The 16,647-nt window shown below is 40.0% G+C and overlaps 2 protein-coding genes across 5 annotated transcripts in view; one reads left to right on the top strand and one right to left on the bottom strand.

Annotated features, from left to right (window-relative positions):
• ANKRD29 (ankyrin repeat domain 29) overlaps nt 1–7,209 on the bottom strand; it is a 31,948-nt gene extending 24,739 nt beyond the window's left edge. The window contains exons 1-3 of one of the 3 annotated variants that reach the window (XM_026699293.2): nt 6,973–7,209; nt 3,507–3,617; nt 1,282–1,380 (exon numbers count right to left, since the gene is read on the bottom strand). In XM_026699293.2, coding sequence (XP_026555078.1) covers nt 1,282–1,380; nt 3,507–3,617; nt 6,973–6,984 — 222 coding nt within the window. In that variant the 5' untranslated portion in view covers nt 6,985–7,209. The remainder of the gene's footprint in view (nt 1–1,281; nt 1,381–3,506; nt 3,618–6,972) is intronic. The other 2 variants (XM_087931170.1, XM_087931169.1) reach the window with 2 other exon arrangements.
• A 4,983-nt stretch (nt 7,210–12,192) lies between these two features.
• The window catches only part of LAMA3 (laminin subunit alpha 3), a 130,063-nt gene continuing 125,608 nt past the window's right edge, over nt 12,193–16,647 (top strand). For both annotated transcript variants that reach the window (XM_087931160.1, XM_026699292.2), the window contains exon 1: nt 12,193–15,476. In XM_087931160.1, coding sequence (XP_087787286.1) covers nt 15,174–15,476 — 303 coding nt within the window. In that variant the 5' untranslated portion in view covers nt 12,193–15,173. The remainder of the gene's footprint in view (nt 15,477–16,647) is intronic.

Genomic DNA, 16,647 nt, shown 5'->3' on the forward strand with positions numbered 1-16,647 from the left:
AATATGAAGGGGCATTTCATACAAAACATATGTAAGAAGTTTAAAAAGGATATTGATAAAAGTGCTGAACCAGAAGTCTCTACCAGCAACCATTCCTAAATCAAGATATTCCTACCAGATTATTCTTTTGAAGATTTCAGGATGTTTTCTTCATTTATCAGAAAGGCATGTCCATAAATTACATTTATATGCTATCTATATCCCAGCAACTCTGGGAAGTTAGGAGCAGGAGCAGAGTTAATTTTGCTCATTCCCCCACCCTCCCTTCTTGTCAACTCCATATAGGTAACTCTTCATTATTTACAACTTTACTGGTATGGCCTGATAACCCAAATTTTATCCCCTTTCTCCATGGCATTGGCTTCTCTCATTCCCAGGCTATGATTTAAATATTTCTATTATTTCTTGTCAACAATCATAACCATCATAATCATAACTCCTGATTTTTTAAAAAATCCTTATATGGCTCTTTTCTACACAGTAGTGTAAAGTCCATTCTTAGTTGAGAGCTCTTTTTGTCCCTACAGCTGCCTCTGAACAAGATTCATGAAAATACAATAATTATTTCCTTATCATTACATCCTATAACCCTACTCACACAAAGACTTAAAGATCATAGAAAATTGAAGATTAAAAAAGGGTTATTGGAAACCCCATTCTTAGGAAAATGTCTCTTGTTCAGTAGCAGGTCATATCCCTTGATTATATAGAAACCTAACAGCAAATGCCTGAAATCCAAGAAAATTCAGAATATCAAATCCACCAAGTTTTGTCAAAGATAATACGATTTGTAATAAAACTACTACTCTTTTCAGGCCTTTTGTCTTTTATCTATACAAACCAAAATGAAATTTGCTAATCTTCTGTGCAGTAATTAGATTGTGTATTATGAAGTCTCTCAGCTTATTTATAGGTTTTTTTGAATCTAAAAGATCTTCCATCAGCAGAATGGAACAGGGGAGGAACATATTTTCCTGTGTCTTGAAGATGCTCCTAACATTCTGACATAGGAGGAGTGTGGAAAAGGCATTTGTAGAGCAACAAATTGGTTTTCCATTCATTCTACAAGTGGAAACCTTGCTAAAGAATCTCTGATTACTGAGATCATGGGATAGCATTTGTGAGACTACCGTAATAAAAGTCTTACAAAAGTAATAATATTTTAAAAATAATAATCCTTAATGTCTATAGCAGGTGTTTGAAATATGCAATGGGGTGCTGAATTTTTAATTAAACCAATCCCTAGGGGCACTTCTTTTTTAAATACAGAAGTTAACATACCTCTCTCTGAAGATTAATATCAGCTCCTTGCAGCACCAGTTCTCGTACACATTCTTTGTGGCCATAGTATGATGCTACCATAAGGGCTGTTGAACCAAGCTGGGCACAAAACAATACAGTAAATACCTTAAATATGTAAAAAAGGCCCTGAAAACTGGAGCCAGCTTTTATTTTCTCTGAAGCTTCAGGCTCAAATGGAAGACAAAATACTTTTGGGTAACTCTGTATTTTACATTGTTGAAGTCTAGGCCAATATGCTTATAGGCAAGAACAGACATTCAATATCTGAATAAAAAAGAGTATTTGTAGCTCAGGGTTGTGATAAAGGGTCCTTGGTGTTCTCAGAGCCTGGTTTTTTTTGCAGATGTTTCATTATCCAAACAAGGTAACATTATCAATACTAGTAAGGAATGGGGTTTGCATTAACTTAGTAGCTTGCCCTGTCAGACTTGGTAGTAGTACTCTTTGTTTGGACTATTTATTGTTAGTTTGTTTGTTAGTTCCTTGATTGGAGTATGATTTACTTCTTGATTGATGTTAATCTTGGTATTAAGCTATGCTCATCTGGGTGTTGAGTGCTGATGGAGAGGTGTTTTGGTCTTTTTGTTCCTGTTTTGGTTGTAGATTGTCTTTTTTGCATAGTATGTAGATGTTTTTTATATCTATATGTCTATTGATGGCCAATGTGCCAAATGCCAGGCTTCCTGGAATTCTCTAGCACTTTGGGACTTGGTTTGATCTAAAATGGTCATGTTTCCAGTTGAAATATGGTTACATTTTCCATATGTTCTAAAATTAAAGAGTTTTCATCATATCTTCTAACTATTAGTTGGTGTTCGTGGATGCATTCTGCTAGTCTTCCGCCTGTTTGTCCTAAGCAGTGGCTATTTCAGTCTTTGCACTGTAGGTTATAGATGACTCCTTTTTTTCTTTAGGGGCTGTTGGGTCATTTGGTTTAATTAGGATGTTTTTGAGGGCTTTAGTTGATTAGTATGCTACATTCCCATCAACACTGACAGGGAAAGCCATTAGAATATAAATTGAGAGCCAACCCCATTCCTTAGTAGCATTGTTAGCTAGTTTGGGTAATGAAACATCTGCAAGAAAACGATCGAGCTCAGAGAACACCAAGGACTCTACATTCGATATAATTTATTTATTTTTATTTATTGCATATATGCTTCCATATTTGTGATGCTCTTTGAACTTCCATTTTTCCCAGAAAGTCATTGGGGGAGAGTTGCAAGTTGCTGAGGTAAGTCTTCCTCACACATGCACCCTCCTCCAGCTCCTCTGCATTTGTATCATCCTGACCAGTAGCACATGTCTGTGCCCCCTCCCCAACCCATACAGCATCTCTTGTACACCCCCTTGCGCCCCCCCAATCCACGCAGCACCTCTAGTACACCCCACTGTAGCTTCTCACACCTTCTCCCTTGCTTCCTCCACCTCTTTCCCCCACCCACTCCCAGCACAGTAACTTATCTGTCTTTCAGCTTGGGACATGCAACTTCCTACCAGCTTCTCCATTGACTTTGGTTATGAAAAGTCGGTAGAAGTTGCTTAATGTCCATGTGATTCAGTTACTGATGACAATCAGGCTGCCATCACCGAGCAATGCTATCACAGATCATGATCACATTGCTTAGCAATGGAAATTATAGTCCCAATTGCCACTGTAAGTCAAGGATTACTTTATATTGGTCCAAATGCCACTCTGAATCCTGGAATTTTTGTCACTGCCACTGTAACTTCAAACAGTTGCTAAACAAGTGGTTATAAGTCAAGAACTACCTGCCAGAAGCATAATACTTCAATTCTGTCTTTTCAACTTTTCAAACTTTTCAGAGAAGCAATATTGAGAGAATATACAAATTCAGGCTACAGCACCCATTAGCACTTTCAAATCCTGTTCCATGTGTCAGTTTCCATTCAAATAACACGCCTCGATTTTGGAATTCCCCCTCAACATCCCCACTAGTTAACAGTAAGTCAGTGATGGGGGGTGGGGGGGGGGGAGGAATTAGATTCTCTTTAAGGAAGAGAAAAATACGGAAAGTTCCAAGCACGGAACTGCAAACTGCAATTAAAATTCTTTGGCAATTCCTTTTAAGCAAAAGTTAGAAACTAAAATTAATACATTCCTCAGTTTTGTGTCTTTCCTATCAAAATGTATTATGAAAACAGATGCAAATCATATGTTTTTCCATGGAGAAACCCCTTACACTATCTTTGCAGTCCACGTCAACACGCCCACTATTCAACAACAGCTGAAGCAGTGCCAAGTTTCCTTTTCTCGCAGCCCAGAATGCAGCATTTGCAAGCGGTGTCTCCTTCTGTTAATAAATCCAAATATAACAAAAGTAATTAAAACCTGTTTCATGATATTATATACAAGCAGGTGGGTATCTTGAATACTTTATCAATAAACTTTTATTCCCAAATCAAATATATTATACCAAGATACTACAGCAATCTAGCAACATTCTTTTTTTCTTTTATTCTATGGAAGGAGAATCTTGCCAATCTGAAGCATATTGTACATCCCTTTTTGTTGTCAGTGTTCTTTATCTTTAAAACTGCAAAGTAGTAGTCATTCAATAGTTCAATAAATGCATTGGAACTTTAAGGGATCAGATCATTATTAATCAAGCCCCACCCCAAAGAAAACACACTTAGCTATCCTATGCACAATAAATAATGCGAGTCTATTAGTCCAGAAGAAAACATTGCCATGCAAGCAGAAGTTAATGAAGGTTGTCCATGGAATAAAGAGATTAGGAGTGTGCTGTCCAGCCAGGTACAGTTAGTTAGGAATTGGGAGCGGTCCCCTTAAGGGAATGCATCATGGTAAATGTAGTTAAGGTATCCTGGGAAATGTAGTTCATGTCATGTGGCCACATCTGTAACCCTGATTGGTCACTGAATTGCCTCTTGGTGGATTGGGGGAGGTTTCTTCACTCTTGCCTGAACACAGCCTCATGGTAGCATCTCTACCCCCTGATTCTTTATGACTATGGGATGAAATATGGGATAGAAAGATTACTATCATTTACATTACAATTTCAACTGTGCAAAGAATTGGACATTAGATGCATCTCAACATAACTGTGAGTTATCTTGAGGATACCTAATATAATCCAGTAAAAGAAACTTTGTATGGAAGAATTTTCAGCAAGTGAACCAAAAGACAGAATAAGGAGCATCACTGCATTATATCCTGCCTACCAGCAGACTGTGACAAATTCCCACTAGCAGACAAATTTTACACCAGAACTAGATGTGATACACAAACGCACAACATTTATTTCCTGACTTCAGTATTGCCTGAGGATTTGCCTGCCTCTCCTGCAGGTTTGGTATAGTGTGTTACAACTGAGTGTTGAGATATTTGTTACCTTCAAATCTCTAGGGAACAAATATACAGCGTTTTGAGATTATGAAAAAACATTTGTGTAAATTTATGGGGACAGTATGATAAATTCAGCATTTTATTATGTACTTAAAATACTGTCTTGTAACATAATACAAAAATATATAGTTGAGATTTATCAGAAATATCTGTTTATTGGAACAGCAGCATTTTTCTCAGGCAGGATTCAATGACACTACAAAAAAAAGAGGAAAGGAGAGATTCTACTTAGTAACCCCTATGCAATGCATAAATGCTCTTCCAAAGGACAGCTCTTTTGCTATAGAGCTGAGAATACGAAATCCTATCCTAAAGAGGCATGCTTCCAGGTGCCATTTGTATTTATAGGGGTGTAAATATATGGATTGAACTGGGATATGATACTTCTTCCAATAACAAGTAGGTCAGAGCATAGAGTCTGGTCATTATGAAGATTTTTTCTATGAGACAGAATGTTGGCTACATACCTACAGTAGTAGAATGATTTCTCCATCAAGTCTTTGCCATGTAAGGAAGGCACTCATAGAGGTCTCTCTGGAGATCATTACCAAGGAGACAGTATTGTACCATAAATTGATGCTGCATGAGACAGCCTGCATGACCAATGCATTTGAAAACATATTCAAAAATCAGTACACAATATTATTTTAATGCTTTCCTCACTGAGAAATCCATGCTATTTAAAGAAAATAACTTTGTAATCTAGATGGCAGAAGACCGGTAGGAAAGATGGAGCAACAGGAACTAATTCTTTGGGAGAGTACAGGGATTAATTTGAATTTAATAGTTAAGGCACCAGGCTAGAAACTGGAAAACTGAATTCTACCTTAGGCATGAAAGTTAGTTGGGCGGCATTGGGCCAGTCACTTTCTCTCAGCCCTCACCAAATTATTGTGAGGAAAACAGGAAGAGGAAGGAGTATGAATTTGAGTTACTTTATAAAAACAACAAGGTGGGATAAAAATAAATGATCTCCTTATGCAACTTGAACTTCCTGAAGTTATAAAAATGTATTTTTTATTTAAATATGTATACAGCTGCCCATCTTACATTGGACTCTGGGAAGCTCCCAATTAACAAAACAATATCAATCATAAAGCAACAGAACATTATATTAAGGCTATTAAAACAGTAAAAATGAAAAACTTTGCCCCAAAGCTAAATTTCCAATATATTATCCCTCATTAAATTCTCTCACCCACCTCAACCTATCCCAGCACTATCTCATTCCCAGTATGAGGGGGTCTACTATATTAACAGGAAGAGCTTTATTTCAAGATACCTCTGTAGGCCTCTTCCTGATGTGGAAGGATTCTGTGGATAACTTTATACATCTTTATGTATTTTTCAGTACAGGTAACCAGCCCAGTTTAAAGTAGCTTGTTATGGTAAAGTGGTCATGTGGAGAAATGGATCATAAAAATAGGGGGAAAGCTTTTCTTATTGTAGCTTTCAATTTACCGAAAAAAATTGCCCTGTGTGGATTTTTTTTTTGGCCGAATATACAGTAGTTATAGCCAACTTGTTTTAGCAAAAATTGGCCAGTCCTCTAGTTAATTTGTTTTAATATGTATTTTAATAACCAGTATGTTAATTTAAAAAAAAAATCCAGTGAGTTGTTTTTGGAGTCCCAAGGCTCATATGGAAAGATGGATGATGATGATGGTGATGATGATGATATAAAATTCAGGCCTAGCAGTGTCTTCCTTTACAGCCCCCTCAGACCTACCCCTTAAATTCCACTGGAGTTGGGCAACCAATAAATTTAAATAAATAACAATTTAGGTACTCTGCAGAAAGACCCCTCCCAGAACGCTGCTATGACTAACAGTTTTCAATGGCTGGAAGCTTTGCACCACTTTCAATATAAATAGGGGGAAAAATTCTTTCCCCATGTCCTTTGAACGTGAACCATCTCCTTTGTAACTGGCATGGGGAAAATGACTTTTTGACCGGGCTCATTTTCCAGCTACAGAAAATCCCGCACGTCTAAGTTGAATGCAGACAAGAAGGACTCGCCCCAGCCGCACCACGCTTCACCTTTTAGAGCTTGGCTCCACCGCCGGCGGCGAGCGGTGACACGCCAAACAACGCTTTTCTGGAGCAGCCGGTTTCTGCACCGGCTTCTCCATCGTTTGCTTTGCTGCAACCCGGGCTGATGTCAAGAGGCTGCTGCTCCAAGAAGGCCTGCCCCGGCGACTGACTGCAACGTTAGCTGGAGATCAGCAGCAGCAGCAGCAGCAGCAGCAACGCCCTGCACAGCTCGACTGCGGACTTACCTTGAAAGACATCCTGAGGGGATCATGCCTACCGCCAAAGGCGGAGCTGCATCGTCTGGCCGCCCTGCAGCGCTTTCTCCCGGCTTTCTTCTGGCGCTGCCAGGCGAGCAGGGCAGCGTTTGGCTGCAGAGAGCGACAGCTCCACGCCCGAGCCGGCGTCTGAGTAACAGCGGCGGCTGTCTGCCAGCCAACCAACCAGCGGCACGAGGCCCGCTTTTCCTCGCGAGCCGCAGGCTCTGCTGGCTCATCGCGGTGCCCTCCGAGGATTCCCGCGCTTTCCTCGGTCACGCAGAGGAAGCGGGAGTCGCTGAATTAGCAAAGTCCCGCGAATAGATCGGCAGAGGAGGATTTAGTTGCGGGCCTCCAGCTGCAGGTCCTGGCCACCTTCTCCCTGCTTGGCTGAGGTGATAAAAGTAGCTGCAGAGAAGACAAAAAAGGGGGTGAACCGTTTTGGGCAGTTGGAGGACACGTGCTAAAGGGGTACAAGTACAAGTAGCCCTCGACTTAACAACAGTTCACTTTGTGTCCATTCGAAGTTACAACGGCATTGATAAGTGACTTAGAACCATTTTTCACGCTTATGACCATGGCAGCATCCCCATGGTCACAGCAGCAAAACATTTGGATGCTTGACAACTGGTTCATATTTATAACAGTTACAGTGTCCCAGAGTCATGTGTTCACCTTTTGTGACCTTCTGACAAGCAAAGACAATGGGAAAGTCACATTCAATTAACAGCCATTATTTATTTACTTACTTACTTACTTACTTACTTATTTACTTATTTACTTACTTACTTAATATTGCTGCCTACTTGCCCAAGATGACATTGAATTTAACAGCTTCAGTGATTCACTGAACAAATGTGGCAAGAAGAGTTGTAAAATGGGACAAAACTTAACAAATCTCCCATCCCACAACATAAATTTTGGGGTCAATTGTGGCTGTAAGTCGAGGACTTACCCGTAGTCCTCGACTTATGGCCACAATTGAGCCCAAAATTTCTGTTGCTAAGCAAGACATTTGTTAAGTGAGTTTTGCCCCATTTTATGACTGTTCTGGCCATAGTTGTTAAGTGAATCATTGTATTTGTTAAATTAGTAACACAGTCGTTAAGTGAATCTGGTTTCCCCATTGACTTTGCTTGTCAGAAGATGACAAAAACTGATCACGTGACCATGGGACACTGCAGTTTTTTCTTCCTTTTCCATCTTGCCCATCTTGCAGAGTAGTGGATTTATTTTCACTTGAAGCACATGAGAGCAGAAATCTATTTTGAAATTTTTTTGTTGGAAATAATAAACGGAATTAGATGCTTGCTTTAGAACAGCAGCAAAACAATAAGAAAAATCTCAATTGAAAGCTTACATTGAAATAATAATTTATAATAGCCTATAGATCACGTGGAGCACTTTCTATATTTTCGTGACTCTTGGCATCTCCTAACTTCTACAGCAACCAAGAATGTAGGAAACAAAATTGCATTGTGTGTGAGTTGAAGGCCAGTCCTGAGGTATCACAGTGAGAATGGTGAACCTTTCTTCAGAAACATTCTCTAATTTAGAGGTAAGCAACCTTTTTGGACAGGCATGCACATTGGTATTTTTCAGATCATATTTCTGGCACTCTCATAAAGAATGCTCTCTTGGCAGAAATGAATCATCTCTGGACACAAATCAAATACATAATAATAAAATGGTTCCCCTGGGAAAAGCAGCCAATCATACCTAGCCATTTACCAGAGGGCAAAGAACTGAAGTTGTTTGCTTTCTACCCTTGTTTTTTCTGGGCATATAGACAAACTATCAAACAAAGCACTGGGTTCAGCCATCTTCCCCCCCACCCCACCCCAGAATGTGTTTAGAGTCTAAAAGACGAAAGATGAAAGCCTTGTAGTGTGCCAGTTTCCCATGTAAGTTTTTTGAGTTAAAGCAATCTTGAAAGATTCTAAATAAATAGAGAATTTGATGAGCTCTGCTGAAACCAATATTGATTTGGAGAGAAGTGCCATCACTTGTTTCAAATTTATTTCATGGAAATATAGCTATCCTTTAAAATCTTGCTGCCACCCACATCCTCAAAATAATCCATGTAAAATAATTTTGTTGAAGTTTAAACTTATATAGACATTCTCACCTATCAGTTGTACTTTACCAGACATTGTAATAACAGACTGGTTTTATTATATTCTATCTCCCAGTTATTTAAAGGAGATAAACTATTATGGTCAATTAAAACATAATTTAAAACAATGTATGAATAGATAGTATAAATTCTGTTTAAAGGGGCATAATCAACCACAGTAATTTTTCAAGCTTAATTATAAAATGATTTGTGGTGGCACAATAGTTAGAATGCAGTATCGCAGGCTAATTCTGCTGACTGCTGACTGCCAGCATTTTGGCAGTTCGACACTCACTGACTTAAGGTTGACTCAGCCTTCCAAGGTCGGTAAAATTGTTGGAGGCAATATGCTGACTCTGTAATCTGCTTAGAAAGGGCTGTAAAGCACCGTGAAGTGGCATATAAATCTAAGTGCTGTTGCTATTGCTGCTCTGGCCAAGTTTCAGTTGCCTTTCTGTTCTCATCCTCCCTCTTTGCAAGTTCATTTAGGTCTATAGCTCCCTTTTCATAAGGTTGGACCCAATTAATACTTTTTGTGTTTTTAACAGAACAAAAGTATTTAATCATAAGTTTCAAGGAATATTTCCATAGATACCATGTTGTCTATTCATGTTGTAATGACTGTATATTCCATAATTAAACTACAGGACCGAAATCACATATTTTTCCTGCTTCTTCTCTCTTACTTCACTTGTAGCGGTGATGGAGTCCTGCAGACTAGAGGCAGGTAACAAAGCATATATCAGGACAGGGAACAAAAGCAAGGTGGTGGGGAGATGCAGACTAATTACAAAAGGAGGAAGAGAGAGGCAATGGAAATGTATATGTGCGCACTTCATAGAAAGAGATGAGTATGATATCTCAGACACCGGCCATTGCTGACATAGTTTCATTTAAAGGAATACAGTACTGAAACATGTCTATGCTCAGGAAAGGAATTTATAGCTGGAACTTGGGTTGATAAGGTTCACTATGCTACTTGATTAACACTGTTAAACATATCTGAATTAATGCAATGAAGAAAACATAGTACCTAGATCTCTCTCTCAATCTGGAGAATATAAGAGACATTATTTGTGCATAAATCTATTAAATAATATCCATAAGCAATTCCTCGACTATTCTTTAGCTTAGGGTGAGCCATTGGCACATATAAAGATCTATTTCCTATTGGTGCACTTTGTCATATCAAATTTCCTTGAATAGAAACATGCACAGCTCAGCATCAGATGTTTTAAGTGGATCAGTGGCAAAAAGCATTTGTCATCACTTTTGTCAGCTAAAAGGTTAGGAGGAACACTGGCAGTATTGTACTTTATTAAAAACAGGATATGAAACACAAAAGATTTAATACCACTTTCCCATTATATATATATATATATATATATATATATATATATACATATATATATATATATACATACACATACATATACATATACACATACATATACATATATATACATATATATATATATATATATATATATATATATATATATATATATATATATATATATTTGACAAGATAGAAGCTGGCAATCAGTGTCACTTAAAACAAGCAGACTGGAGTTGCTGATATCCATTATTCTCTATCAATATTTGTTGGCATAAAATGTAATGTGTAGATTTGGCAAGATAAGTAGATAACACAGGTCGCTTCTGGACTTTCTATAGCAAGAGACTTATTCTTTCAGTTGTGAAGCTGCTTCTGCTCTATGCAAGATTTTCAAACTATTTTGATTATGCTTTTGTGGAGTGACAAGAACATTATTTATTTTCTTTATGTTGGTCTGGGTAAACCAGACCAATTACATATGGTAACATGGTAGGTAAAAAGTATAATGTACTTTGTGTTTATTTTTTTTCCAAATAATAAAAAGCCAAATATTGAAATAATGTATACAAAGATAGCTCCTTCCTCTTGCCTACTTTGCTTTCCTGGATTAGAATAGCATGTACAACTTTCCTGTATGTTTTAGATTAGAAACCAACTCTTAAAGCTTTGTCAGGATGATCTGCCAAAAGCTTCTCCTTGCCACATTCGCAAAATACTTCTGCGTAACTTAATTTAAGGGCCCTAATGGAACATTGTGTGAAGATGCAAATCTGGATAGCAGGGTTCTGTCTTCTAGCCTTCTGACTGAATTCCATCCCAGATTAAACCAGGGGGAGGGGCACCGTTGATGGATCTGTTCTCCAAACCCTGATACATGTGGCTTCCCCGAATAAAGGTGTTCCACCAGGAATTTGGCTGAAAGCAAAAATAAAACTTCAGAACCTCTAATCTGTGAATGTTGGCAATTCCAAAACATCTGCAGCTATTTAAATAACCCTGGGGAGGAAAATCAGGAAATTTAGCACAAACTGGTTGGAAAAACCCAGAAATTAAAATCATAGATCAAATAGAAATATGCTGAAGTGTTTATGCTTATAAAAGTAATTGTGTTATATATGGTTATGAATAACTACAAATCAGGAACTGAGACTACTGTTTAGCAAAAAGAGAATAACTGAAAAGGTAGACCAAGTTTGTTATGTACCTGAAGTGTTTTAGGATGTTTATTCAGGTTGTTTGTAATAAGAACATAAGTTATTTTTGGCTTTTGATGTGCTCACCTTGCAAAAAAAAGTGCATAAGAATAATCCCACATCAACTTTCATAAGAATAGTCTCAGTGTGTTTAGTACAGCCTTGAAAGGACTGCACTGTGAGTGTGACAGTGTTCTTGTTGTGACCCATCAAGTCAATCCTGACTCCTGGTGGCTAGAAGGACAAGTCCCTGCAGTTTTCTTGGCAATATTTTCAGAAGTAGCTTGTCAGGGCTTTCTTTCTAGGGCTGTGAGAGAATGAGTGGCTCCCAGAATAATACTCTATAAATTCTTTCCTTTATGTAATGTTTAATATCAGGCCATTGCAGTAAGTTATACATTTACACTTTTAAAGATTAAGAACTGTTTGGAAAAATTGAGTTGGTGTTTCAGCCCTATTTCATTAAGAGAGAGAGAGAGAGAGAGGGGAGAGAGAGAGAATTTTTAACTCCTAGCAACAATTCCAGCAATGATGAGGGATATTGTAGTTGATGATGTAGCAATGAATGAAGGCTCTGTATTTTATTCCTGTGAAGTGCTGCTAAAGGTGTTAGGTGAAATCAGCTAGTTTTCTCCAAAACAGAAGATTAAATATAAAACTCATACAACTATCAGTTTTTACTTTGTAAGTTGGTGGTCATGTGTCATACAGTTCTATGACAAGGTGATTTGAACTCATTGGGGAGGAACAAGCTGAACTGGCATGCATTACTGAAGCCTGGCTGACACCAGAGGGGGGAGTTTCCCTCTTGGAAATGTGTCCAGCTGGGTTTAGGGTCTGCAACCAGCCAGAGCCTCAGGGCAGAGGAGGGGGCCTACCAACTGTCATCCAGGAATCTTTTTGTTTTCAGGTGCCATCCTCCATAGGTTTCTTAGTGTGAGACCCTGTTGGTCTCACAGGATCAGTTGGAGATGCTGCTGCTTGCTATACCAGCTTCTGTGCTGCACAGTAACCTCCTTGCCTGAGTTGCTGAAAGCTGTCTCAGGGTTGGCAGGGAAGTTTCCCTGCCTTATGGTCCAGTGTAGAGTTGTAATTGCAGGAATGTTCCAATCTCGGATGGCAAACCTCAGATAAAGAATGTTTCCAAGCAAATACAACTCAGGCAAACAAAGCCACTAATCTATGGATAAAGGAGGATTAGAGAGGGGAAGTAAACATATGTTAGACTTTAACTAGAGATAATTAATTGTATGGATTACTGTACTAAACAGTAACTAAAGCGGTAACCAAAGTTAACCAATGATGGAGGATAACTAAAAATGTATATAAATACAAGACTATACTCCAATAAAGAGCATCATCATGATTCAGTTGTTCATGATCAAACAACTCGACTGCCTCGTCGTTACAACAGTCCAGACCTCAATCTGGTTTGGCCTCGGAGGCAGGTCAAGAATTTATGGCCACCATGGCAGCCATGGGCCTATCCCAGATTATCCGAGGTTCAAATCAGGACAGTGGTCACACTCTGGATATGATTGTTGGAGCAATAGCAGCCTGTTATGGTGGAGGATCTGTCATTATCCCCTCTGGCATGGTCAGACCATGCCCTGGTGGCTGTGAGAATCTCCAGAACTGCCGCTTCCTGCAAGGAGACAAGACATATTTGAATGGCCCACCTTCGGTGATTAGACCCACCCTAGTTCCAGAAGAAACTAGAGGATGTCCTGGGGGTTCTGCAGCATTGTCCTGTGGAGGATTTGGCCACAACCTGGAATCAGAAAGCAGCCAAGGCTCTGAACAGGATCAGATCCATGTGCCCTTTTATGGCCTACCACTCCCAAAACTCACTGTGATTTATGGAGGAGCTGAATGTGCTGAAAAGGTCCAAAGGTGCCTAGAGCACCGCTGGAGAAAAACTTAAGAACACATGTGATTGGACACAGGTCAGAGCTGTTGTTAAGGCCTATATCATGATAATATGTCACTTTTTACCTGGGCTTATTGCATCCATGTTGCCTGATGGCCCTGATCCAGATCACCTGGTCTCTCCTTCGGAAGGAGGGCTCAGATGATCATTTACACCAGTGGAGTCAAACTCATGGCCTGCGGGCCAGATGCGTCAGGTGCTGGCCCCGCCCTGCCTGGTTTAGCAAAGGGGGAAAACATTCCAATACAGTCACATGACACCGCTGTGACAATGAGAGTTTGACACCTCTGATTTACAGGGCTGTGCAGAGGAATCTGTCAAATGGTTCAGATCCATTCCCAGTTTGAGAGCAAGCCTGGAGCCCTTTGTTGCTGGATTGTTTCTACTCCTTATGGATTACCTATCTATGGTGTTGATAGACTATTGTGGCTGTTGATGGGCATCAGATTTTCCGTTTTGTTGCTAGTTTAAGGGGGAAAACACTACTCTGAAACTAGAACAACTAAGGATAGCACTTATGGGTGCCAGATGAAATGAAGGCAATGTCATGGATCCATAACAGAACAAAAAAAATTGCCAAGATACATTTACACTGTAATAAGACAAAATGGAAGAAGTGTTTTAAATTTCTAATGTATATACATTTTATTCCTTATGTTTGCCTTATCACAACATTCCAGAAATGTTGAAAATCACTTATATAAACCATTGCCACTTTACTTATGCTGCTATAATTTTGAATGCTTGAAGTAGCTGCTCTAGAGGAAGTGTTTTAATTTCCACAGAGTGGATGAAAGATAATCCTGACACCCTCCAAAAAATAGTTACTGACTTGTAGAGGTCAGCTTTTTTAAAAGAAGATAAATCAGATGGAACTGAGTTGAAATCCAAGATGAAACTTTTTCAGAGGGCTTATTAAATGAAGTAATTAAGGGGCAATAGTGAATTGTTTGAAATCAGCTACCTGGGAATCCTGAACAACCCTGTTACCAACCTCAAAGTCTTTGCAAGGCATCAAGTTGTGGAAAATATGGGTTGTCTGAAGAAATTTTCTTGTGTTTTTAACACCATCCTCGGCCCCCTAAACCCACTAGGTCCCAAGCACCCGATGGACATTTAATCAAAGGCAAATTCCACGAAGTTCACTTGAGTTGAGAGAAACGCGGACAGTACAGGATCGCGGCCCTGGACAAAGCCTTAATCTGATCTGATCTGCAGCCAGTAACGAGTGACGCGTTTCCTCAGTCCTCGCCTCACTTACGACCGACGGGTGCTCCCCGCTAAGGACGCAAGCGCCGGGTTAGAGCTGCAGGTGTTTTTCTCTGCCGAGGTCGTTCCCGGGATCACCGCGCCGCCCTCGCCTCCTTAGGACCCACGTAGTCCGGTCTCCTCTCCCTGGGCGGCCTTTTCCCTCGCGATCCAGCGAAAGTGGCAGCGGAGCAGCAGGAGGTGTCTCTGCTGCCGCCTCCTCCTCCTCCTCCCCTTTGCTTTCTTTTCGGTGCCCTCCGAGCTAATCGGAGCACAAAGGGGCACAGGAGGGGCGGAGGCAGGCCGTCCCTCTTGGATCACCGATCCCGCGGACGGCGTAAACAAATCCAGCGAAGGGGCGCGAAGATGGCGAGGACCCGGGTGGCGGCAGTTCTCTTGACTTCTCGAACGCCGCCAGGCGCAGCGTTGGCAGGGATCGTCTTGGCACTCTGGTCCTGCTGCCATCCCGCGGGCTCCCTCTCGGCTTCTTCCCTGGGCGCCGGGGAACGGGCGCGTAGTCTCCACCCGCCTTACTTCAATCTGGCGGAGACAACCCGCATTTGGGCAACTGCCACCTGCGGGCAGGACGAGAGCGGGAGGCCCCGCCTAGAGCTCTTCTGCAAGCTGGTGGGGGGACCCGCGGCTTCCCCCGCCGGACAAACCATCCAGGTGAGAGAAATGACCGCGGGGATGTGGGGGAGAATGGGGGTAGAGAGATCAGGAAGAACAGAAAGAGAAGCAGCACTCATAAAACTTCGAAATTGGATTAGTTACTTTTCTTGTAGTAGCAACTATTAAGGTCGCTTTGGGGATGAGATCCATTAATTGCAGACGTTTTTTCTGGATAGGCACGCATGAAATCGCTTATGTGAGGATTGTAATCAAGGCAATGTAATATATAGAAGAGTAAAAACCTTCCTTTCTTCCCCTAATACCAGTGACACTGGTCCTGTTGTGATCCTACGTGTATGTAGTTCAAATGTACACCAACAGGAAGCTCTATGTAATTGATTGAGTTTGCACTACCTTTAATTTCTAATTTATATAGTGAATTAGATAGTTTCCTCTTTAGAAGTTTAGGTCAAAACTGTGCCAATTCAGTTTCTATGCCTAATGGTCTGGGAAGAAAAATCCAGACAACTCTACATAGTGAAATATATTTAATCTAATTTAGCTACTCATGTGTAAATCACATCACTCTACTGGTAATCCCCATAGATTGTGTTTCTATGGGTTAAATAATTAGGTGTTATATTGTATTGGCCAATACTTCTGATTGATAGTACAGAGAGCAAAGAAGATAGGAGTGAGCAAAAGGACAATGAGATCTATTCTGGCATATTTGCAATGTGTTAATAAGGGTCTTCAACTCCAGTTCCTTTAAGAAGATCCATTCAAAGTATTACAATCTCTGTTCTGTTAATATTCAGAGATATGTTGGTAGTTGTAGATAGAAGTTCTCCCAGTTCATTGAGCTCATAGGTTAATTGGTTCCTCTCTTTAGTTCTACCTGGTTAATTTTCAAATGATAACAATATTTAAAAGCAACATAAATCCTGCAGCCCAGATTATTCAAAATAATTCCAAATAGGCTTCAAACCCAGCCTGGGGTTGAAACAGCCTGGGTCACTCAGGTAGATTCCAGGAATGGATGAGAAAAATATATGCCTGATAATGGTTGTATACTTGTCAATAGCTTTTGGTACCATCCTTCCAATTATCCTTCTTACCCGGTTTACCTTTAGAGGGCACTGAATTATGTATCCTTGGTCAATTTTACTTCATGCATATTGTCTATGGAGTGCTACATGTTTCAATTTATTCTCCCATATGTAATTGT

This window comes from Pseudonaja textilis, chromosome 3 (genome assembly GCF_049901715.1).
Source record: "Pseudonaja textilis isolate UNSWEBS1 chromosome 3, rPseTex1.2, whole genome shotgun sequence".
Lineage (NCBI taxonomy): Eukaryota > Metazoa > Chordata > Lepidosauria > Squamata > Elapidae > Pseudonaja > Pseudonaja textilis.